The sequence below is a fragment of the Suncus etruscus genome, chromosome 4 (genome assembly GCF_024139225.1).
Source record: "Suncus etruscus isolate mSunEtr1 chromosome 4, mSunEtr1.pri.cur, whole genome shotgun sequence".
NCBI lineage: Eukaryota > Metazoa > Chordata > Mammalia > Eulipotyphla > Soricidae > Suncus > Suncus etruscus.
The window spans coordinates 21,321,523-21,344,440 of NC_064851.1; the positions used below are offsets into that span (position 1 = coordinate 21,321,523).

Here is a 22,918-nt window from a genome sequence, read left to right on the forward strand (position 1 = left end):
GCCCACCCCCACCCCCAACTAGCCTGCCTCCGGTCCCCAGGAACACTACCATCTCTCCCCTGCCTCTCATTCACACAGCCTTCTCCCTCCAGGCTTTAACAGGAAGTGTCCTGCCCTAAGGGCTCCATGTTTTGCTTGTTTTTTGTGAGTCTGACAGGTAGAAGAGGCTCTCCCTGCCCTGCAGGAACTTCTAGAACTCCAGAGAAGAGTTTCCCAGAATGCAAGGCAACTGGAAATGGTATGCGTTTAGTGTGCCCACAGAAATAAGTCCTGTGTGTTTGGATTCCTAAAGCACAAAACACTAGTCTAGGGACAGGAGCAACAGTATAATGGGTAGGCCTCTTGCCTTGCATACAGCCAACTTGGTTCAATCTCTAGCATCCTATATAGTCCCCTGAGCTCCACCAGGAGTGATTCCTGAGCACAGAGCTAGGAGTAAGCCCTGAGCATCATGAAGGTGGCTCTAAACCAAAAAAGAAGGGGCAGGGGGTCTCCTGTCACGCACTCCTGCCAGCAGGTGTGCCACTTCGCAGCTTTGTTCCCCATCTTTGTGGTAGTCCCATTCTCCCTGATTAGAGAAAGCCTGATAGTAACTGTTACAAATAGAGCCTCCCCACTCCCTGTATGTGGATGTCTTCATGTAAAGATGGCCCTGCAAACAGACTAAGTAAAGTTGGAGATGGACAGTCTGGGCACAGAAGGGCTTAAGGGACAAAATAAAGCTGTCTTGGTAGGGACCATCAGCAGCAGGGAGCTTTCCAGACAGGGATGAAGAGAGCAGGAGGGGTTGTACAGTGAGGGGTGTGTGCAGAGACCTAGTGCTCCCCACTGGATATCTCTACCTGACCTCTCTCAGAGTCCCTGACTCTCTCAAGCCAAGACCTTCTCCTTGAATTCCTTGAGTCAAGGACAGTAAGCAGTTACTTCCTCCAGGAAGCCTTTCTGGAATGCCAGGTGGAGTTGAGCCACACACCATTCTTGGATAGCTCCTCTGGCTTGACTCTTGCCAACCTAGATTGTAAATGTTTTCATTTTTGGCTCCCCTGCTGGGCTGGGAACCCTGTGGGGCACCATGCCCACCTGTCTCCTGGGTTTCTCTGGGCTTCACATCTGTTTCAAGTTTCACCTCTGTCTGAAATGTTCTGAGCCATTGTCTCCTGTCTCCATTTTTGGGTCTCTGTCTGTCTCAGGGTCTGTGGTGTTCTTTGTTTTTGTTTTGTTTTTCAGTTAATTTTAATTGAAATTTTTAATTAAAGAAGCGTGGCTTATAAAATTATTGATAGTTTAGTTTTAGGCAGATCGTGCCTGTGGTTTCCTGGTTTTGAGTATTTGGGGCCTTGTTTTGGAGTAGCTGTCTAAAGGGGGCTTCTTTTCTTGATGTCTTTAGCTCTCCTGGTTCTGCCAGGTTGAGTGCTGCCCCTTTGGCTTGAGGAGGCTGGGGGTGTCCTTGGGCACACAGACACACAGACACAGACACACACAGACAAACAGACACACACACACACAAACACACAGATCCCAGCCTGCCCACAGCGAGGCCAGCCTAGGGTAGGCCCCCGCCCAGTCCGCTGCCTGCTCCCTCCCTCTGCCCGCTTGCCTCACCACAGGGTTTGGTGAATCAAACTCTTTGTCTGGGTGGGATCTCCCCCGCCAGCTGGGCAGAGAGGGCTTCCCTGCCTACCGAGCAGCACAACAGCAGCAGCAGTAGCGGCCTGGCCTCTGGCTTGCTGGAGAGGTGAGGCTGGAAGAAGGCTGATAGAGGGCTCCCGGGGCAAGGGCTGTGGGGTTCAGATCCCCATGTTATTTGGCCATCAGAGACTCTGACAGTCTTCTTGGGAATGACTTCCTGCTGGAAGAGGACCTGATCTGCTTGGTCAGAGCCTGGGGCTGAGAGCAGGAGTTGGCAAGAACCTAGAAGGAGGGGAGCGGGCAGCTGGGCTACCTCCCTGTCCTCCTGGGAGGGCCCCATTGCATCTGGAGTGTGGCCTGCCTGCCAGTCTGGGATCCTCCCAGCCAGCTTGGCATGGGTGTGGGCACTGCTCAGCACTGAAGGCTGTAACTCAGGCCACAGGAGGGGAGGTTGGGTAATATCTAAGCAAGCACTTCTGTGCCTGGGGTTTGTGTCTACATGCTGGTGTGTGAGTGTGGAAGGACAGAGGCTGAGAAGCTTGAAAGGAGAAGTCAGTATCTGATGGGTCAGTGTGAGTTTGTGTGTGTGTTTGTGTGTGTGTGTATGTGAGAGAGAGCGAGAGACAGAGACAGAGAGCAAGAGAGAGAGAGAGAAAGAGAGAATAGTTGTATAAAAGAGCTTGTGTGGGCCAGAGTGATAGTATAGTGGGTAGAACATTTGCCTTGCATATGGCTGAACCAGGCTCAAAACCCAGCATCCCATAAGGTCTCCTGAGCACCACCAGCTGTAGCCCCAAAACAAAAACAAACAAAACAAATTAGAGCTTAATTTGTGAATGGTCTGGGTGTATCTGTGCAACTGTGTTTGACCCTGGGTGTACTTGGGAGAAAATATATGTGGAGGTACATGGAATAAAAGTCACTAGCTTTGTGTGAAAGGGTAGATATTGGGAGTATTCTGGATATCCAAAGTGGTTTCTGATGCAGGCTCTGAAGCTAGAGGCCTGGGTTGGCATCTTGGCTCCACTGTTTGCTGTCTAACAACCTCTCTGGGGCTCACTTTCCTCACCTATACAATGGGGGAGAATATCAGTATCAAGTCAGGTCAGGGATGCTGGGAGGAGTGACAGATATGTGCAGGATTTCAAGCTAGTATCTAGTGAATTAGTGTGTGCTGCATAAGTTGTGATCTGAGTATGCGCTTGCAAAGAAACATTGACAAGAGCTCGTCCAGGCTTCTAGACATGATGGCTCACTGTCCAGACCTGATGTCTTATGCCATCTCTGACTCTTTTTCCCTGCAGATCCAGTGGTTAGCAGAGTGGAAGAGGAATGGACTGTGGCCCTCCTGCTACCCTCCAGGCCCACCTGGCAAGACCACCCGGTGCTTCCTGCCCCTTGGTTGCTGTGTGCCAGCAGGAGAGTCTGTCCTTTCTGGAGCTGCCTGCCCTGCAGCCCCCTCACCCTGTGCATCTGGACCTCTTTCCTGTCACCTCAGAGGAGCTGCGGGCTCCCGAAGGCCGCTGGTCTCTGGGGACCCCTGCTCCTCTCCTATGGCCATCACCCCCAGGAACCCCAGACCCTAAGATCACCACCAGTGGGGGCATGCGGCCCAGCAGGGCTGGCAGCTGGCCGCACTGCCCTAGCGCCCAGCCCACAGTACTGGAGGGACCCTGGAGCAGCCAGCACCCACCGCCTCAGCGCCGGGCCAGCCACGGTTCAGAGAAGAAGTCAGCCTGTAAGTCATGGGGGGAAAGGACAGTAAGATGGAGAGGGGAGAGGCTGTTGACTTTCAGGACTCTTAGTTCTCCAAAGAGACAGGACTTGTATTGAATGTTAGTGATCAAGATGTTAGGGCCAGAGCGGTGACGCAAGTGGTAGGGTGTTGCCTTGCATGTGCTGACCTAAGATAGACCACGGTTCCGAACTCCAGCATCCTATATGGTCCCCTAAGCCATGAGCGATTTCTGAGTTCGTAGGCTGGAGTAACTACTGAGTGTCACTGGGTGTGGTCCCAAAACAAAACAAAAAGAATTGGGCCCGGAGAGATAGCACAGTGGCGTTTGCCTTGCAAGCAGCCGATTCAGGACCAAAGGTGGTTGGTTCGAATCCCGGTGTCCCATATGGTCCCCCGTACCTGCCAGGAGCTAAGCTATTTCTGAGCAGACAGCCAGGAGTAACCCCTGAGCACCGCCGGGTGTGGCCCAAAAACCAAAACCAAAACAAAACAAAAACAAAAACCTAGGTTGGATCCTCGGCATCCTATATAGTCCTCCGAGACCACCAAGAGTAATTTCTGAATGCAGAGCCAGGAGAAACCTCTGAGCACCTCCAGGTATAACCCTAAATCCAAAAAGGAAAAAAAAAAAAAAAAGATTCATGGCAGACACAGGACTACAATATTCTAAGATCACACAGTAAGGGGCTCTCTTGGGCCTTTTCATCCCATGGACAGGTCTGACCTCTCTACCCCTCGTGTTGTTCCCTTTGCCAAGCACCAGAGCCCTGGCAGATCACAGCTCTTTCCCTGGAATGTGGCCCAGTGCTCAGACCCTCAGGGCAGCTGAAGGCAAGTGCAGGAGAGGGACCCCAGAGGTTGCAACCTGTGCTCTCCTCGCAATCCTCTGCAGGGCGCAAGATGCGGGTGTACCAGCGCGAGGAGGGCCCTTGCAGCTCCGAGGCACAGTCGGTTTTCCTCGAGCCGGGTCAGGCCTCCCAGCAGGCCCTGAGCACAGAGGAGCCCAGGCCATTGGAGCTGTCCGGGGCCACCCGAGTGGGCCTCGAGGGGTCTGAGCGGAGGCGCTTCTCAGCCTCGGAGCTGATGACCCGTCTGCATTCTTCCCTGCGTCTGGGCCGAAGCTCAGCAGCCAGAGTTCTGGCCGCCAGTGGCACGGGAGCTGCCCGGGAAGGTACCAGACCCTCTCCTGGGCCCATAGCATCCCACATGCCAGTAGAGGGGAAGGACAGCGATACACATTGGGTGCTGGTCAGCTGGAGAGTGGCCATTTCTGAGACTTCTGGGACCACCTTCAGTGCTCTCCCTCCCTAGGAAAAGCATCTGGAAGGGAATCTCGCAGTGCTGACATGAGGCTGGATGGTGCAGCAATGCCTGTCCCCGTTGACCCGAGCGGGGGCCACAGTGGCTGGCCCGAGCCAAGGTACCATGAAGCCCAGCAAGGCTCGGGGGAGAAGGGTCACCGATGAAGGACCCTAATACTCTCTTTTTTCTAGGTTGGACACGCAGGAAGAGCCGGCTCTGAGTTCTAGGAGCGCCCGTGAGCGACGCCAGTCCCGGTTCCTACTGAACTGTAGGTGGGAGGGGCGGGGGATTTGGGGTTGAGGATGGGGCAACACTGGGGAAAGGTGGGAGAGAGGGGTGGAGAGAGAGAGGGGGGAGAGAGAGAAGAGAGGAGAGAGGGAAAGAGAGAAGAGAGAGGAGAGAGATAGGAGAAAGAGAGAGAAGAGAGGGAGAGGGGGAGAGAGATAGGAGAGGAGAGAGGGAGAGATAAGAGAGATAGGAGAGAGACAGGAGAGGGAGGGAGAGAGATAGAGGGAGAGGGAAAGAGAAGAAGAGAGGAGAGATAGAGAGGAAGAGAGATAAGAGGGAGAGGGAGAGAGAAGAGAGGAGGGAGATGAAGATAGGAGAGGGAGAAAGAGAAGAGAGAGACAGGAGAGAGACAGAAGAAAGGGTGAGAGAGATAGGAGAAAGAGAAAGAGGGAGGGGGCAAGAAGAGAGGGAGAGGGAGAGAGGAAAGAGAGGAGAGAAGAGAGACAGGAGAGAGAGATAGGAGAAAGAGGGAGAGGGAAAGGAGAGGAGAGAGGGGGAGGGAGAAAGAGGAAAGAGCGGAGAGGGAGAGGAGAGGAGATGGAGACAAGAGAGGAAGAGGGAGAGACAAAAGAGAGAGGGTGAGAGAGATAGAGAGAAGAGAAGAGAGAGGGAGAGAGGGAAGAGGAGAGAGAGAGAGAGGGAAGGAGAGAAAGAGAGCGCGCACTGCATCTCAGTGTGGAATTCAGGGTGTGGGATGCGACAGGATGCTCCAGCGGTTGCTGATGGAACAGTGAGTGAGTGAATGAATGACTTCCACGTGAGTGAGTGAATGAATGACTGACTTCCACGTGTCCCGACCTGGAACCTTCGGAAAGCTCGCGAAGAAGTGGGGCGGGCCCCGGGGTGAGTCGGCTGGCAGGCGCCCCACAGCTCCATGCGACTTCTTCCTTCTCTCCCTCCCTCGCTCGCTCCCAGCCGTCCTCTACCAGGAGTACAGCGACGTGGCCAGCGCCCGGGAGCTGCGGCGGCAGCAGCGCGAGGAGGAGGGCCCGGCGGACGAGGCGGAGGGCGCGGAGGAGGGGCCGGGCCCGCCGCGCACCAACCTCTCCCCGAGCAGCTCGTTCCGCGCGCAGCGCTCGGCCCGGGGCTCCACCTTCTCGCTCTGGCAGGACATCCCCGACGTGCGCGGCAGCGGCGTCCTCGACACGCTGAGCCTGCGCGACTGCAAGCTGCAGGAGGTGGGGGAAGAGACCGCCCCCAGGGGCGTGGGCGGGAGGAGCTGCGGAGAATCATGGGGGTGGAGCCAGGGGCGGGGCACAGGAGGGGCGGGCCAATAGGGCTGCAAGCTGCAGGAGGTGGGAGCTGGGACCGCCCCTGAGGGGCGTGGCCACGTGGGAGTGGGCGAGAGAAGGCGTTCCGGACACTCGAAGGGTGGAGCCAGGGGCGGGGCCACAAGAAGGGCAGGGCCAATAGGGCTGCAAGCTGCAGGAGGTGGGACTCGGGACCGCCCCAAGGGCGTGGCCACAGGGGAATGGGCGGGAGGAGGCGTTCCAGAGACTCAAGGGGGTGGGGCTGAGGGAGGGGCCATAGGAGGGGCGGGGCCTATAGGGCTGCAAGCTGCAGGAGGTGGGAGCAGGGACCGCCCCAGAGTGGCGTGGCCACCAGAGCGTGGGCGGGGAAGAGGAACTCGGGAATCCAAGGGGCGGGGCCACAGGAGAGGCGGGACCAATAGGGCTGCAAGCTGCAGGAGGTGGGAACAGGGACCGCCCCAAATGGGCGTAGCCACCCTGGCGTAGGCGGGGCCGTAGAAGGGGCGGGGCAAGTGCCCCAGTCTCCTGATTAAGTGGGATCACGAAACTCCCGAGGGCAAGCTACCCAGTGGGGGATGCGGAGATGTCAGGCTGCCAATCTGTGACTTGGGTGCTCAGATCTGTCATGGTCCCCCAGGCTGCAGGACTGGAGCGAGGAGAGGCTGGGGATGGAGTGGGGCTATGGGCATAGCCAACAAGGCCAGGACTAGGTTGAAATCCGGCCAAAGGAGGGAATCAGCCTGGATTCTAAGATGGGAATCAAGAAAAGTAAGGTCTAGAAAGGGTGGAGTCTTAGGGGTTAGGGGGTACCACCTTGTTGATTTTGACCAACCAAGTGGGGGGGCCACCCATGTTAAAGGTAGGGCACAATGGGCCGGACTAGGGGTGAAATCCTGATCTGAACTGTGCTGCAGGGACTCCCAGCCCTGATCACGGGTGGGGCCCAAGAAGGGCTGTTGACTTGTCTGAAGACATCTCGTCCAGGGCTTGGGGAGGGAGGACATGCAACACGAGAGTAATCCATGGCTGGCTGAGCATCTGCATCTGCCCTTGCCTAGGCCAAGTTTGAGCTGATCACCTCCGAGGCCTCGTACATCCACAGCCTGTCGGTGGCCGTGGGCCACTTCTTAGGTTCCGCTGAGCTGAGTGAGTGTTTGGGGGCGCAGGACAAGCAGTGGCTTTTTTCCAAACTACCCGAGGTCAAGAGCACCAGTGAGAGGTGAGGGCATGGACAAGAGGTGAGAGTGGGTGGGTGGACAGGGTCAAGACTGAACCTGTGATTGGAGGGGTTGTCCAGGTCTGGGACTACACCCGGATTCTGACCCCTCGTCGACCTCTTATCCCCTTCCCCTAGGTTCCTGCAGGACCTGGAGCAGCGTCTGGAGGCTGATGTCCTGCGTTTTAGCGTGTGTGATGTCGTGCTGTACCACTGCCCAGCCTTCCGTCGAGTCTACCTGCCCTATGTCACCAACCAGGCCTACCAGGAGCGCACCTACCAGCGTCTGCTGTAGGGCCGGGTCCTGGAAGTGGGGAGAGCATAAAGGGGATCTTAGGCAGGAGTGGGCACAGAGCATTGGGGGACCTGGGAGAACAGAAAAGGGCTGTGCCCAGCATAAGGGAAGGAGACACTGAGAATATACGGCAGGACTCAATGCAATATCTGGGACCAGGGAACAGGAAACCAGCAGACAGGAACTCTGGGAATCCCTGAACCCTCCTGTGACCCCAGACCTCTGTCTATATTGCAGCTTGGAGAATCCCAAGTTTCCTGGCATCCTGGCTCGACTTGAGGAGTCTCCCGTGTGCCAGAGGCTGCCCCTAACCTCCTTTCTCATCCTGCCTTTTCAGAGAATCACCCGCCTCAAGATGCTAGTGGAGGTATCCCCGGGGGCCATCCACAACCACTTTGAGTTATCCCAGGGTGGGCAGGGTCACAGGTAGAACCCACAGCCACCTCGTTGTGCTGATCCCATCTTCCAGAACATTCTGAAGCGGACAGCACAGGGCTCTGAAGATGAAGACATGGCCACCAAGGCCTTTAATGCACTCAAGGAGGTGAGTTCACCTGGGCCAAAAGGGTCACCCCACCACCCAGCTGGTCTAAAAGAACCTCACTTTGGAGTCTCTGGCCCCCAGGTGGGAATCTGTGGGAGGCCAGGGTGGGCGTCACAGGGTGACCCACTGTGTCCTCCTCAGCTGGTGCAAGAGTGCAACGCCAGTGTGCAATCCATGAAGAGGACGGAGGAGCTCATCCACCTGAGCAAAAAGATCCACTTTGAGGGCAAGGTGTGTGTCCACGCTGGCAGGACCCAAAAGGGCTCTTCTCCCCACCTTCCCTGGGGCTGCATGCTAGTCCATCACTGTCCACATCCTCCAGGCCCTGCCTGTTGTTCTTTTCTTTAGTACCTCTGGGCCTGACCAATCCTTCCCATTCTCCTCGTCTTGTCCTCCAGATTTTTCCGCTGATCTCTCAGGCCCGCTGGCTGGTTCGGCATGGGGAGCTGGTGGAGCTGGCTCCACTGCCTGCAGCACCCCCTGCCAAGCTGAAGCTGTCCAGCAAGGCAGTATACCTGCATCTCTTTAACGACTGCTTGCTGCTCTCGAGGCGGAAAGAGTAAGTTGAGGCAAGGTGGGGGAGGCAGATGAAAAGGGTCTCCCTTGGGGCCAGAGCAAAATAGCACAGCATGTAGGGCACTTATGACTGACCTGGGTTTAATACTTAGCATCCCACGTAGTCCCTGAGACTCATCAGGAGTGATCCCTGAGCACAGAACCAGGAGTAAAAGCCCTGAGCACTAGTGGATATGGCCCCCCAAAAGAGGATCTCCCTCTTCCCTACCAGGCTCACACCTGGTCCTAGGCTGAGAGCTGCAGCGTATAACAGGTGGTCCCATTCGGGCAAATGAGCCTGGGAGGCTCCTAAGGAGAGATAGAGATAACTCTGATAAGGCAAGTTCATCTTCTGACCTGAAACTCAAGGGCCATAATGTACAAAGGCCTTAAAGTCTTCTTGATCTTAATTAAGTCAATCAGGATAGAGCTTAAGAACACAACCCAGGGGCCGGAGAGATAGCATGGAGGTAAGGCCTTTCATGCAGAAGGTCAGCGGTTAGAATCCCAGCATCCCGGGGCCGGGAGAGATAGCACAGCGGTGTTTGCTTTGCAAGCAGCCGATCCAGGACCAAAGGTGGTTGGTTCGAATCCCGGTGTCCCATATGGTCCCCCGTGCCTGCCAGGAACTATTTCTGAGCAGACAGCCAGGAGTAACCCCTGAGCAGCGCCGGGTGTGGCCCAAAAAAAAAAAAAAAAAAAAAAAAGAATCCCAGCATCCCATATGGTCCCTGAGCCTGCCAGGAGCGATTTCTGAGCGTGGAGCCAGGAGTAACCCCCAAAACAAAAAACAAACAAACAAACAAAAAAACACAACTCAGGAGCCTAGCTCTGGCCTGGATCAGGAAGGTTATGGACATTTACTGAGTGTCTATTCTGTACCTGGAAGGAAAGCTATGTGCATTAATACCCTGTAGCAAGTCAGCCCCTGAAGAGGTTGACTGACGGAGGGATGGAGGATGAGGTCTTTCCCTTCCAGCTCAGAGCACGCGTCTGCCACCCTGTCTAGCCGACGGTTCTGAGGTGAAACGGCAGGTAAACAGCTCGCAGACAGTCAGCTCGTTGAAATATTTGCTTTATTCGGTGGACAAGACTGAAGTCCAAAGACTCAGCTTCAGTTCCAGCCAAAAAAAGCCCTGGCCTTCCACAGACCCTTGTTTTTATTCCCCAGAATCAGGTACCACCCAATGGTGGGATCAGATACCAACCAATGGTGGAAGCAGAATCAGGTACTACCCTAGGGTGGGGGCAGAATGTCAGGTCACTCCCTAGGGTAGGGCACAATCACCAATCAGTTTAGGGTGAGTAACATAGTAATCCCCTAAAATATTTACATACACAACAATACCCTTTATTTTATTTATTTTAAAAAGAAATTTGGGTTTCCCAGGCAACACTTAGAGGTTCCAGGGGTTACTCTTGATGATACTTGGCCCAGTAGTGTTGTTTGAGCTGGCTCAGTGTTGGGGGCTGCAAGGCCAGGAATTGAACCTGGGTCTGCCACATACCTGGCATGCACTTATCCCTTTGAAGTTGTCTCCTAGGTCTGAATTCTCCCCTTTAATCCTCTCAACTCTTTGTTGAAATAAGTTCCATTGTTCTCATGATCAATGAGTTAGTAAGGACAGGAGCAAGGAGGAGGTCACATCTGTCTGAGGCCAGATTTCAGCTTTTAGTTACTCTACCGTCTGTCTGTAAAGTAGAAACATCCATGGAGAGAGATTCAGTGTGATATTAATAAATGAAAGGAGAGCCAGGCAATGAGCACTCGGTATTAGCTGTGATTGTTAGATATTTGGGATGAAGGAAAGACTTCAAGATTTGCTGTATGTGGGAAACCTTAGACTTGATGGGAAAGGTTGAATACACTATAGGTTTCATTCCTAATTAAAGTGTGACCGAACTCCTTTTCTATACCAGGTCCTATGATAGGTACTGAGGACATAGTGATGAAGAGCATTGTTCTTTGTTCTTAGGAGCTCTTAAACCAGTAAATATACCTCCTAATAACCACCTCTTGGGCCAGGAGAGATAGCACAGCGGCGTTTGCCTTGCAAGCAGCCGATCCAGGACGAAAGGTGGTTGGTTCGAATCCCGGTGTCCGATATGGTCCCCTGTGCCTGCCAGGAGCTATTTCTGAGCAGACAGCCAGGAGTAACCCCTGAGCAACACTGGGTGTGGCCCAAAAACCAACCAAACAAACAAACAAACAAAAAATAACCACCTCTTTAGGTTTTGATAGAAAGATAAATTGGTTCCATAACATCTTCTGTAGTTTGATAAACATTCGTGAGCTTTTACAGAGAAAAGGACATTTGGACTGGGTTTTGAAACATGAGTAGTAGTTTTCCAGGTAGAGGATCTGAGAGTTTGTTAAGTATAACAAAGTTACAGTAGGGTAAAGTCGTGTTTGGGGGTGATGAAGTCTAAAGTATCTGTATTTGCAAAGGATAAGGGAAGAAAAATGAAAGTCATGGTAGAGATTTGGGCTTTTTCGCAGGTCAGTAGGTGACATGGAGAATTAATGTGACATTTTACTCTTGGTCAGTTTGGAAGATGGTGGAAAGGTGGAAAGGTCAGAGGTTCTTGCAGTTGTTCAGGTGCAATTAGATGATGCAGAAGTGGTAAAAATCTCAGAAATAAGTGAGTTCTGTGGTCAATAAGGGGATTAACAAATAGGACATAGCTATAGCCAGGGGAGTGAAGGAGAAGGAAGAAATAATGAGAATGACCACTGAGTTTCCTTTTGGGGAATGTTATGGGCCTCTCGTGGGAGTATGGACAGTGAAAGGGGTCTGGTTTGGAGCTGAAGACAGTGGGCTCTGATTTGATGGGCTAATATAAAGGATCCTCGGGAACATCTGGACTCCAGGAATCAACAAGATTCAAAGTTCAGGGGCCGGAGAGATAGCATGGAGGTAGGGTGTTTGCATTGCATGCAGAAGGACGGTGGTTTGAATCCCAGCATCCCCTATAGTCCCCCGAGCCTGCCAGGAGCGATTTCTGAGCATAGAGCCAAGAGTAACACCTGAGTGCTGCCAGGTGTGACCCAAAAACAAACAAACAAAAAAGAAAAGATTCAAAGTTCAGCCCAGATTCCAAACAACCCATAGATCTCTTCAGTGGAATTCCTTAGGGACTGTTTTCTGTTACCCCCACCTGTCAGTAAACTGGCAGGGATGGAATTCATTCCCACTTCCTTTTGGGTCTTTTCTGGCTGCCAGAGAGCCAGTGTTATGTGAAGCCAAGTGTCCTTGAGAAGGCTATAAAGGTCAGTTGGCCCCTTCATCTTTTCTCTAATCAGAATTTACCTTGGGAGGAGGGATTGAGCCGGGCTGACCTTCCCTGCTTGGTCTGCAGGCTCGGGAAGTTTGCTGTGTTTGTCCACGCCAAGATGGCAGAGCTGCAGGTAAAAGACCTAAGTCTCAAGCTCCAGGGCATCCCTGGCCATGTGTTCCTCCTGCAGCTCCTCCACGGGCAACATGCAAAACACCAGTTCCTGCTGAGGACACGCACAGAGTGAGTGGGCCTGGGTCTGGGGAGAGGGGAACCCTCTGTACCCCAGCAGACACTCACTTTTACTCTTTGGCCTCAGAACAGAGACATAAGACAGGAGTTGGGCTGGGCTGGCATCCAAGGAGCTTGGGGTCTGCTCCTTTCTGCTTGGGAACAATGCTGTGGGCAGGTCTGGGAAAGCTGGAAGCCAGGCTCTGGATCAGAGCCTGCTTGCTGCACTGTGCAGTGTGACGGCTCAGCCTCCCTCTTTCTAGAAGTGAGAAGCAGCGATGGATTTCAGCCCTGTGTCCCTCGAGCCCTCAGGAAGACCAGGAGATCATCAGTGAGGGAGAAGGTAAAGGCTGCCTCTCTGTTTCCTGGGTCTGGGTAGCTTCTGCTCCCCACCTTCCCTTTATCCTGGGGATCATGTTGCCAGCAGAGTGAGAAGAAATCACACAGGTGGGTGCAGTCAGAAGCCCAGAAGAATCTGGTGGAGTTTATGCAGGGCAGGGCAGGGTAGAGCAGTGCAGGGACACCTGTAGATGACAAAAAAATTAGGGGGGTCACATTTAGTAGTGATCAGGGGTTACTCTTGATTCTGTACTCAGGAATTACTCTTGATCGTGCTGTGGAACCATATGGGATGCCAGGGTTTGAGAAAGTGTCAACTGCTTGCAAGGCAATTACCCTACCTGCTGCACTATTATTAAAATCCCAACAAAGCTTTTTATTTCCTTCTGATTCCCGCATCCTCAGAAGTCCCCTTTTAAAGTTAGAAAACAGGCACAGAGAAGTGAAATAACTCATCTAAATATACTCAGCTTGTTAGGAGCAGAAAAGGAGCCATAGCCTGGAGCCTTATGTATCCTTTGCAAAAAGGACAGGAAGTGGAATAGCCAGGGAGTGGGGATAGGGTGACAGCAGAGGATCTTCTCTAGTCTAGGAAGTGGCTCCTCAATAGGGCTATACCCTGTGGTCTTAAGAAGCCGTGGGCTGGGCCCGGAGAGATAGCACAGCGGCGTTTGCCTTGCAAGCAGCTGATCCAGGACCAAAGGTGGTTGGTTCGAATCCTGGTGTCCCATATGGTCCCCCGTGCCTGCCAGGAGCTATTTCTGAGCAGATAGCCAGGAGTAACCCCTGAGCACCGCCAGGTGTGGCCCAAAAACCAAAAAAAAAAAAAAAAAAAAAAAAAGAAGCCGTGGGCTGCCAGGGATTGAATAAGCCCATTGAATCTTCTCCCTGATCCCCTGGGTCATAGGTCATAGGTGCTCTAAAGGTTGTACATGCTCAGGGACTTCTCCTGGCACCATACTTAAAGGGGTCCTACATGAAAATTGGCCTCCTGCCTGCAGAGAGTATGATCTCTTTGTTTTAGACTGTGTATGACTTAAATTCCTGTTGAAAAGGAGGGATTGGAGACAGCCCCAGAATAGAGTCAGGGGGCATGTTGCTATTTTGGAGGGGCTATTTGGGGTAGTTGGACACTGAACTGAGGTTAGTGCAAGGTGATGGGTGGAGCATGAAGCTAGGGAGGAGAGTGCTGGATATAGTGGCAGTAACTGAAGTGAGGAGGGCTGAATTCTCCTAGGTCTTGTGTTATTGCTCAAAGAAGAGGGCTAAGAGGAAAGGACAGAGAAAAAGAAATCAAGGCTTCCCTCTCTTCCTGCCCTTCTTCCCCCTCCTTCCTTCAGCTCCTTTCTCTGCCTCACCCTGTCCTGTCTAGCCCTGGAGGGGATTCCCTCACCCTCTCCATGGCTGTCAGATCGCCCTCAGGTTCAGTGTGTAAGGACATATAAGGCACTGCAGCCAGATGAGCTGACCTTGGAGAAGACAGACATCTTGGCAGTGAGGTCCTGGACCAGTGACGGTGAGAGGGGCCTCCTCAGAATACCTCCCCAAAAGAATGGGTTAGGGTGGGGCAGAACAAGGCTGGATGACTTCGACATCCCCAGGAAAGGTTATGCAAAGTGACTCCACTGTTGCATGTAGGAAGCAAGTTAGACAAGAAGGAAAACTTCCTGCTTGGAATGAGGTGGGGGTGTGTGGGAAGTTCCCTTCTTTGAGACTCAAAAGTGGAACAAGACTGAGGGCCTGGAGTCTTTCCTGGAGCCTGGAGAGGCTGTGGTGATGTCACCTCAGTCTTAGGGGTGTAGGCCAGGGTTACCTCAGGGCTACTGTTCCTTTCATGCCACTGATGGTATCCTGGCCTGGCCTATGTGTTCCTAGGCTGGCTGGAGGGCGTTCGCCTGGCAGATGGGGAGAAGGGCTGGGTGCCCCAGGCCTACGTGGAAGAAATCAGCAGCCTTAGCGCACGCCTTCGGAATCTGCGAGAGAATAAGCGGGTCACCAGTGCCACCAGCAAATGTGGGGAGCCCCCTGCCTGACGGACAGTCTTGGTCTGGGACCTTGGTTCTATGCCTGACTCCCGGACATTCCTAAAGGTGCCTGCTGTTTCATCACGCCACAGTCTGCATTGCTGGATATCTGTTTTATGGGTGTTGAAAAGACTGGCTGGAACAGGAGGGGATGTGCCTTCAGAGGTCTGGAGGGTCTCTCCTATCCTCCCACTTCTCGATATTCTATTAATGGACTGAGGACAGTGTCTTCCTCTGGCACAGGGGCCATAGCAAGTGGCCTATGGTACCAGGCAAACACTGGCATTGTCTCCCTTGCATGTTCTTGAACCTATCTGATTGTGGTTCCCTCTGGCAGGTGCCTAATTGGGTAGGCCCTGTGTGGTTGGGAGATAGTCTCCTAGCTAGAACCTGCATGACTTGCCTTGAGTCAACTCCCATCATGCCTTTATTCGGTGTCCTTGACCCTCTAAATTGGCCTGTACTACAGATTCCCTTCCCCAGCTAATGATCAAGAAAGTTTCCAGCTGCATACTAATGAGGACTTGCCCTTCTGGAGCATTCATACCTTTCAACTAGTGGAGGAGAGAGGGGCTGTACATAAGTTAGACGCTTTTTGTGACAATAAACACCAGATGTAAATAAGCTTAATAATTAAAGAGATGTATTCATGCTTGTAGGTATTTCTTATGCTTTCTGGAGCAAATGACGCAAAATGATTTGAAACAATGGAATGTTATTCTTTCACAGCTCTGGAGACCCAAAACCCAAGATTGTTATTGGGTCAAATCTACGTGTTGCCAGGCCTTACTGTGTCCTATAGTGGAGATGAAATGTGGGGGAAAGATTACATCCTGTCTCTTCAGCTTCTGGTTAGGGTACCAACTTGATTACTCCTTGGGTGACAGTCACATCCATGGCTTCCTGGTTGAAATGTCTTTTCCATGCATCTGTCAGATCTTCTGCCTCCCTTTTGAAGAAACAAATGATCACAGTAGGGGGTCTACCTAAATAATTTCCCTTCTCATAATTTACTTAAATTAAACCTATATGCAAAGCACTTCCCTTTTGTCATGGGAGAAAATATTCACAGGTTCCAGTGATTAGGGTATGAATGAATTATGAGGAGACCATTTTTTTTAAATTATTTATTTATTTATTTATTTATTTATTTTTTTTTTTTTTTTTTGGTTTTTGGGCCACACCCAGTAACGCTCAGGGGTTACTCCTGGCTATGTGCTCAGAAGTTGCTCCTGGCTTGGGGGACCATATGGGACACCGGGGGATCGAACCGCGGTCCGTCCAAGGCTAGCGCAGGCAAGGCAGGCACCTTACCTTTAGCGCCACCGCCCGGCCCCGAGGAGACCATTTTTTAGTCTTCCACAGTCCTCATAACTTCATTATAGAAGCAGATTGGACTTCAAGCTAGGTTTAACCCAACAGTCAAGGTGTCATTACAGATCCAACTCTTTGCTTTTATGATTTGATGTCCTTGGTGTTGGCTTCAATCTAAGGCTTCCAGAGACTTATTCCTTTATATCCAACATGGAAGAAGGAAATTCATTGTCCCAGTTGGTTTCAGTCAGAATCCCAGGATTCTTTCTGATTGGACTAACTTGGATCATCTTACAGTCTCTGAGTGATCACCAAGACCTATGGGTGAAGTCATTGGGACCTAGAATCACTGGGATCAGATTGAGGAGTTATTTCTCCTAGAATCTCAATTGGAATATGGTGGCTGCTGCAAATGAAGGGTAGATGCAGAGAGACGAAGTATTATTGAAATCTAAGTTTCGGGCCCGGAGAGATAGCACAGCAGCGTTTGCCTTGCAAGCAGCCGAACCAGGACCAAAGGTGGTTGGTTCGAATCCCGGTGTCCCATGTGGTCCCCCGTGCCTGCCAGGAGCTATTTCTGAGCAGACAGCCAGGAGTAACCCCTGAACACCGCCGGGTGTGGCCCCAAAACCAAAAAGAAATCTAAGTTTCCCAAAAGAGTAGAAGAGCCTGGAAGTCATGAGTTTGGAGATGGGAGCACTTGTGGGGGGCCAGAGACATCCTTCAGCCCTCAAAAAGAGGGTGTGGGACAAGGAAAACAAATATGTTGGGGTAGAGTCAGGGCAAGTGTGAGGATCTGGGGAGAGACAAGCCACAAGAAGTCTTAGGGAGTGACTTTTTTTTATTATTATTATTATTATTATTATTATTATTATTTATTTAATTTTTTTTTTTTTGGTTTTTGGGCCACACTCGGCATTGCTCAGGGGTTACTCCTGGCTGTCTGCTCAGAAATAGCTCCTGGCAGGCACGGGGGACCATATGGGACACCGGGATTCGAACCAACCACCTTTGGTCCTGAATCAGCTGCTTGCAAGGCAAACGCCGCTGTGCTATCTCTCCGGGCCCGAGTGACTTTTGTTTTTGTTTTTGTTTTTTTGGGCCACACCTGGTGACACTCAGGGGTTACTCCTGGCTATGCACTCAGAAGTTGCTCCTGGCTTGGGGGACCATATGGGACACCGGGGGATTGAACTGTCGTCCGTCCAAGGCTAGTGCAGGCAAGGCAGGCACCTTACCTCTAGCGCCACAGCCCGGCCCCGGGAGTGACTTTTTAGTAAGAGAAGGTGCATAGAGTGTGCTAGGCACACATTTGAATTTGACTCTGGTTCACATGTTTATGACATATGATTACTATATATATATATATGTATATATATATACATATATACTATACACACATATATCTTTTACTTTGGAGTCATTTAGGTTTTTAGAGAGAAGTTGTAAAGACTGAACAGAAAATGTCATACATCCCCCACCCCCATTGTCTCTGCGGTTAACATTCTGTGGTTCAGAAAATCAACATTGGAACTGGGGCTTGGGGTTAAGTCAGGGATAGTTCAGTGGCAGAAGTGTCTGCTTTACAGACCTGAGACTGGTAAGGTCATGAGTTCAATCCCAGGCATCACTTCACATATTGAGTGCAATCTCCGGGTCATAACAAAGTATAGGATCTCTAGGGAGCACCACAACCAAGTGTGTATGGTCTTTTCAATGCAACAATAGAAAGGGAAAGAGGCTTGCTTGTCAAGCTCGTGTTCTCCCTTGAACATGTTTCTCGCTTGCTTGTCTCTGCATCTTAAGTTTTCCATTCTGGGAAGCCCATGTTCTCTCTTGAACATGTATTTCCTCCTTCTTTCCCGTCACATCTTTTTAAGTAAGTTTCTTTTTTTTATTTTTTTTTTTATTTTTATTTTTATTTTTTTTTTTTTTTTTTTGGTTTTTGGGCCACACCCGTTTGACGCTCAGGGGTTACTCCTGGCTATGTGCTCAGAAATCGCCCCTGGCTTGGGTGGACCATATGGGACGCCGGGGGATCGAACCGAGGTCCTTCCTTGGCTAGCGCTTGCAAGGCAGACACCTTACCTCCAGCGCCACCTACCCGGCCCCTTTTTTTCTTTTTTTTTTTTTTTTTTTTTTTTTTTTTTTTTTTTTTTTGGTTTTTGGGCCACACCCGTTTGACGCTCAGGGGTTACTCCTGGCTATGAGTTTCTTTTTTTTAATAAGAACTTTTCTTTTTTGTTCTGGGGCCATATCTGGTGATGCTCAGGGGTTTCTACTCTTAGTTCTTTACCCAGAAATTATTCCTAGCAGTGCTTGGGGGACCATATGGGTTGCTGGGAATGAACCTAAGTCAGCTGCATGCAAGGCAAGTGCTCTACCTGTTGTACTATCACTCTGATCCCCAATAAAACTATTTTGCCTCAGCATTTTGCCTCCTGCTGAAATTCTTTCCAGTGAGGGAAATCTATGTCCTGGGTTGTATAAATGGAGGTGAAGACTGATTTTCCTTCCCTGCAAAGAGCAATTCCTTGCTCCTGCCTGAATCCATAACTCCCCTCGTAATTAGATAGCAGGATCATTTTCCACACTGTGCAAAACAAGTGGGTTTCAGGCACAGCTTGACAGCTGCTTCGTGGGGCTAGCAGGACATAAGTGTCCATACTGACTAGGAGCTCATAACAGACTCTACTAGTACTGACATAGGCTGGCTGAGGTGAGTCGAATAGAGAGGTAGAGGCATCATTTTCTCTAGTCTACGTCTCTCCATCCCCACTTTACTGAGCCACAAGCAACACTAAGAAGAAACAGGGGCCAGAATGATAGCACAGTAGTAGGATATTTGTCTTGCATGCAGCTGCATGTGGATGGGATGCAAGATGCAAGATGGGACAGATCTGAATTCAGTCATTGGCATCCCATATAGTCTCCTGAACCTGCCAGGAGCAATTTCTTTTCTTTTTTTTTTTATTGTAAGAATTTATTCAAGAGACAAAATTGATTAACATAATGAGGTAAACTAACATAAAATAATATAGTGACATAACATATAATATAATTGATATAATAATACATGTAAGTCAAAGAAAGTTTCTGATTAAAAACACAATTTTTTTCCATAATGGCTTACATATCTTTCACAGTAGTATTTTAGGTACATAGTAACATTGAATCAGGGGAATACCCATCACCAACTATGTCCTCCTCCCATTCCAGTTCCCTTTCTACAACCCATATACCCCACCATCATCCCCTGGGCTGCTAGAGTAGGTGGACCCCTCTTTGTCTGACTTACTATTAGTGATCACATATCTGTTTGGTCCTGAAATCCTCCCTTGTTTCCCCCTCTATTTAAGAGGCAGAGCTAGAAAAATCGAGGTTTTGTTTGAAGGAAAGAAAAGCAATAAATTGGGGTAAAAAATAAGAGGAAAAAAAAAGAAGTCAAAAGTCAAATACGCTGAAAATGGGCAGAGTTCCTAGCAGGGGTCTTCAAACTATGGCCCTCAGGCCACATATTGTATTTATTCCCATTTTGTTTCTTCACTTCTAAATAAGATATATGCAGTGTGCATAGAAATTTGTTCATAATTTTTGTTTTTACTATAATCTGGCCCTCCAACAGTCTGAAAGACAGTGAACTGGCCCCCTGTTTAAAAAGTTTGAGGACCCCTGCTAGAGGCTTCAAACCTTAGTTTGAGAGAGGATGTGAAAAAGATAATTGAGATACCACAACAATACAGAAAAAAAAAAACAAAAAACATCGAATTAAATAACTGGTGAGGAGCCCGGAGAGATAGCACAGCAGCGTTTGCCTTGCAAGCAGCCGATCCAGGACCAAAGGTGGTTGGTTCGAATCCCGGTGTCCCATATGGTCCCCCGTGCCTGCCAGGAGCTATTTCTGAGCAGACAGCCAGGAGTAACCCCTGAGCACCGCCGGGGTGGCCCAAAAACCAAAAATAAATAAATAAATAAATAAATAAATAAATAAATAAATAACCGGTGAGCACTACAGCAATAAAGACAGGCACCACACAATAGTCTCGGTTCTGAAATTAAATCATGCTCGAGTGCAAAAAGAAAGAGAAAGTCAAGACAAAATAAAATAAATTAATATTGGAGACATCAACCGTAGTCTCCACACCAAAATAAAGACGTCAAAAAAATTGATCAATTGATAAATAAACGTGGAAAAATGATTTGTGCTTTTTTTTTCTCCTTTTCTTTATCCCCCTGCATAGGCACAGTAACTATTGGGGATATTGTAGAGGGAGTTGCCTTGACCTAGGAGATACAGGGTTTCTCCACCCCTGAAGTATATTGTCATGGGATTAACTCTAGACTCCTTGAATGATCATTTACTCTCCCCTTGCTGCTTTTGTGGTGTGTGGAAGACTTCTGCTTTGTCTTGGATGGTAAAATCAGACCTCTGTTTCTAGAGATCTTGGTGGCTGTCCAGCTCAGGAAATAGAGTTTATGAAGTCTTTCTTTGTGGTTCTAGCAGTTATGCTTCTTCAGTGTCGTTTTAATCCATCTTCTGTAGTTGGTGTTCTTGGTCGTTATGTTGCTCCTAAATGGAGCCTGGGATAAAGTCTTTCGTTATGTTTCCGGAAGACCCATTCAGTTGCAGTTGTCTCGGTCAGACTTCTGGAATTGGAGCTCTTGTTTGTTGAACAGATCGTATACCAAAAGCTAGGCTAGAGCTTTTTGTTGTTGTTGTTGTTGTTGTTGTTGGTCCCTGGATGCATACTGTCCAGTCTTGGTTGCAACAACCAGTCGTCTGTATATAGCGATCTTGGCATTTGCACAGATCAAAGGGTGACATGTTTTCTGATTTTGTCTTATCGATAGCTGATGAGGAAGGACAATTTGCTCTTAGGACAAGTTGTTCCCATTTCCTCCTTGTCAGGTTATCAATTTAGAACTGGCTCATGTTGGTGTCAGAGCAGCGTTGTAAATGCCCTGGAGGGGATTTGGTTCCTTGAGCTGTTGTGCAGAACTCTGTTGTATCTATGCCTGGGATCCAGGACTTAAGGCTGAATGGTCAGTGTCTAGTTCCCTGGAGCCTAAGTTGTTTCCACATGACATACATTCAGGGTAGGAGCTGTCCCTGTGTTGTAAACAAGTGTAAGTTCTTATCCCTAGTAGATAAGAGCTTGTTTTTATACGTACAATTTCCCCTTTATTTAATATGTCTTTGCAGAAGGAAGTGGTGCTACATTATATTGCTGGTGGATTTGGGGGGTGGAGAGAAAAGAAACCAGACTCCCAACAAAAACTAAGAATATATATGCTCACACATATCTAAAAGAAAAAAAGTTTCTTTAAAAAAAAAAGAAAATTAAATAAAAGATGTAATTAAAGGGATAAAGTGGGGCCAGGAGAGATAGCATGGAGATCAGGTGTCTGTCCTTCCTGTAGAAGGGCGGTGGCTCAGAACCCGGCATCCCATATGGTCCCCATGCCCACCAGGGACATTCTCCAAGCATAGAGCCAGGAGCACCCTCTGAGCGCTGTCAGGAGTGACCCAAAAGAAGCAAAAACAAATCAAATCAAATTAAAAAACTTTAAAACAAGACAAAACAAACAAACGAAAGAAACTTAGAAGAATAAAAAAGAAAAGAAAAAGGGGAGAAAGTGATACAGGAGATCACTTTACATTTGGGAAGAAACAGGATAAGAGGTAGTGTTATATAGGTCTATACTTATGATGAAAGAATAGGGTTCCCCTTTGTCTTTTGAGATTTCCTTGTGAGGTGTGGGGTCCAGGCAGGGAGGTCTTGGGTAGAGTTCTTGCAGTGGGGGTCCTTTGGAGCTAGTTCCGGTATCAAGCCATAGTCCACATTAGGGAGAAGTGATTAGGAGGGCCACACTGCATGAGTCTGTTGGGGTGTTGGTTATATTTTCTTGCCGGGAAAGAGGTGAGAGCCTGAGTGGGTGTCTCTTCACTTGGGTAGTGAGTACTGGCTCGTTGTGGTAGGAGGTCTTTCTTGGTGCCTAGTGGATTAAGAGCTGAGGGTGAAGAGTTAGAGTGTGGTGGGGTTATCAGGGGTGGGATTGAGGGGTGAAGGAATAGTTGGATTTCTGGAGGAGGGAGAGGGGATAGTATATAGGAGGGGTTACATAGGGTATAGGTATGAGTTGTTTGTGGTTTAGGTTTGTCTCTTAAGGAGAATTCCTGTCTCTGTGTGCTCCTGCACACATATAAACATTTAGAAGTTAGCTTAGGTGTATATTAATGTAGAGAGGTGTGGAATGCAGAGGTGCGCTGAATACTAAGTATAGTACTTGTAAGGAAAGGAAACATTTAATAGATCAACTTTTGGGTATGTATAGGTTTCGTGTCTTGAGTACTGACCATTATGTTAGTGAGGTCTATCTATATAGATGTTTACCCTTTTCAGTTTTGTCCACAGCACCCTATATGTCAGCATTCCTTTCCTATAGAGGAGGTAACCATGTGGTTTTTATTTGACATAGATTGAGTTGATGATAGTGAGGAGGAAGAAGAAGAGGGAGACAAGAAGAGAGAATAGGAAAAACAAGACAAAAAAAAACAACCCAACAATCAAACACCAAAAACAACAAAAATACAAAGTAATAAGAAGAGAGGCTATAAGAGCAAGGGCATGTTAGTTTGGTTGAAAGGGTTCGATGCTTGGGCCCTGTGGTAAAAATCTGTAGGTCTCCGTTGTTGCTTCGGTGATCTGGCTAGTCCTGTGCTTCAGGTCCTAAAAGAAGGCATAATCTAGAGATAAAAGATATGTTAAAGAGTTTTATCTGGGGCCTGAAGAGATAGCACAGCGGGGTGTTTGCCTTGCAAGCAGCCGATTCAGGACCAAAGGTGGTTGGTTCGAATCCCGGTGTCCCATATGGTCCCCTGTGCCTGCCAGGAGCTATTTCTGAGCAGACAGCCA

At 49.6% G+C, this 22,918-nt stretch overlaps 1 protein-coding gene across 1 annotated transcript; it reads left to right on the top strand.

The window, feature by feature from the left end:
* The first annotated feature begins 1,684 nt into the window (after positions 1-1,684).
* Positions 1,685-14,752, top strand: ARHGEF19 (Rho guanine nucleotide exchange factor 19). Its single transcript, XM_049771994.1, has 16 exons — positions 1,685-1,735; positions 2,934-3,367; positions 4,260-4,538; positions 4,679-4,787; positions 4,861-4,937; positions 5,873-6,135; positions 7,266-7,426; positions 7,562-7,714; positions 7,956-8,085; positions 8,188-8,262; positions 8,404-8,493; positions 8,661-8,821; positions 12,178-12,336; positions 12,588-12,667; positions 14,075-14,179; positions 14,539-14,752. Exons 2-16 carry the CDS (start codon positions 2,962-2,964, stop codon positions 14,694-14,696), a joined length of 2,406 nt encoding a protein of 801 aa, XP_049627951.1. The 5' UTR covers positions 1,685-1,735; positions 2,934-2,961; the 3' UTR covers positions 14,697-14,752.
* The last annotated feature ends 8,166 nt before the right edge of the window (positions 14,753-22,918 follow it).

Excerpts from the sequence above, each read along its gene's own strand:
- ARHGEF19 (XM_049771994.1), top strand. The coding sequence starts at position 2,962 with ATGGACTGTGGCCCTCCTGCTACCCTCCAGGCCCACCTGGCAAGACCA. Across the intron at positions 7,427-7,561 it reads GTCAAGAGCACCAGTGAGAG|GTTCCTGCAGGACCTGGAGC; the intron begins GTGAGGGCATGG and ends CCCTTCCCCTAG. Across the intron at positions 12,337-12,587 it reads CTGCTGAGGACACGCACAGA|AAGTGAGAAGCAGCGATGGA; the intron begins GTGAGTGGGCCT and ends CCCTCTTTCTAG.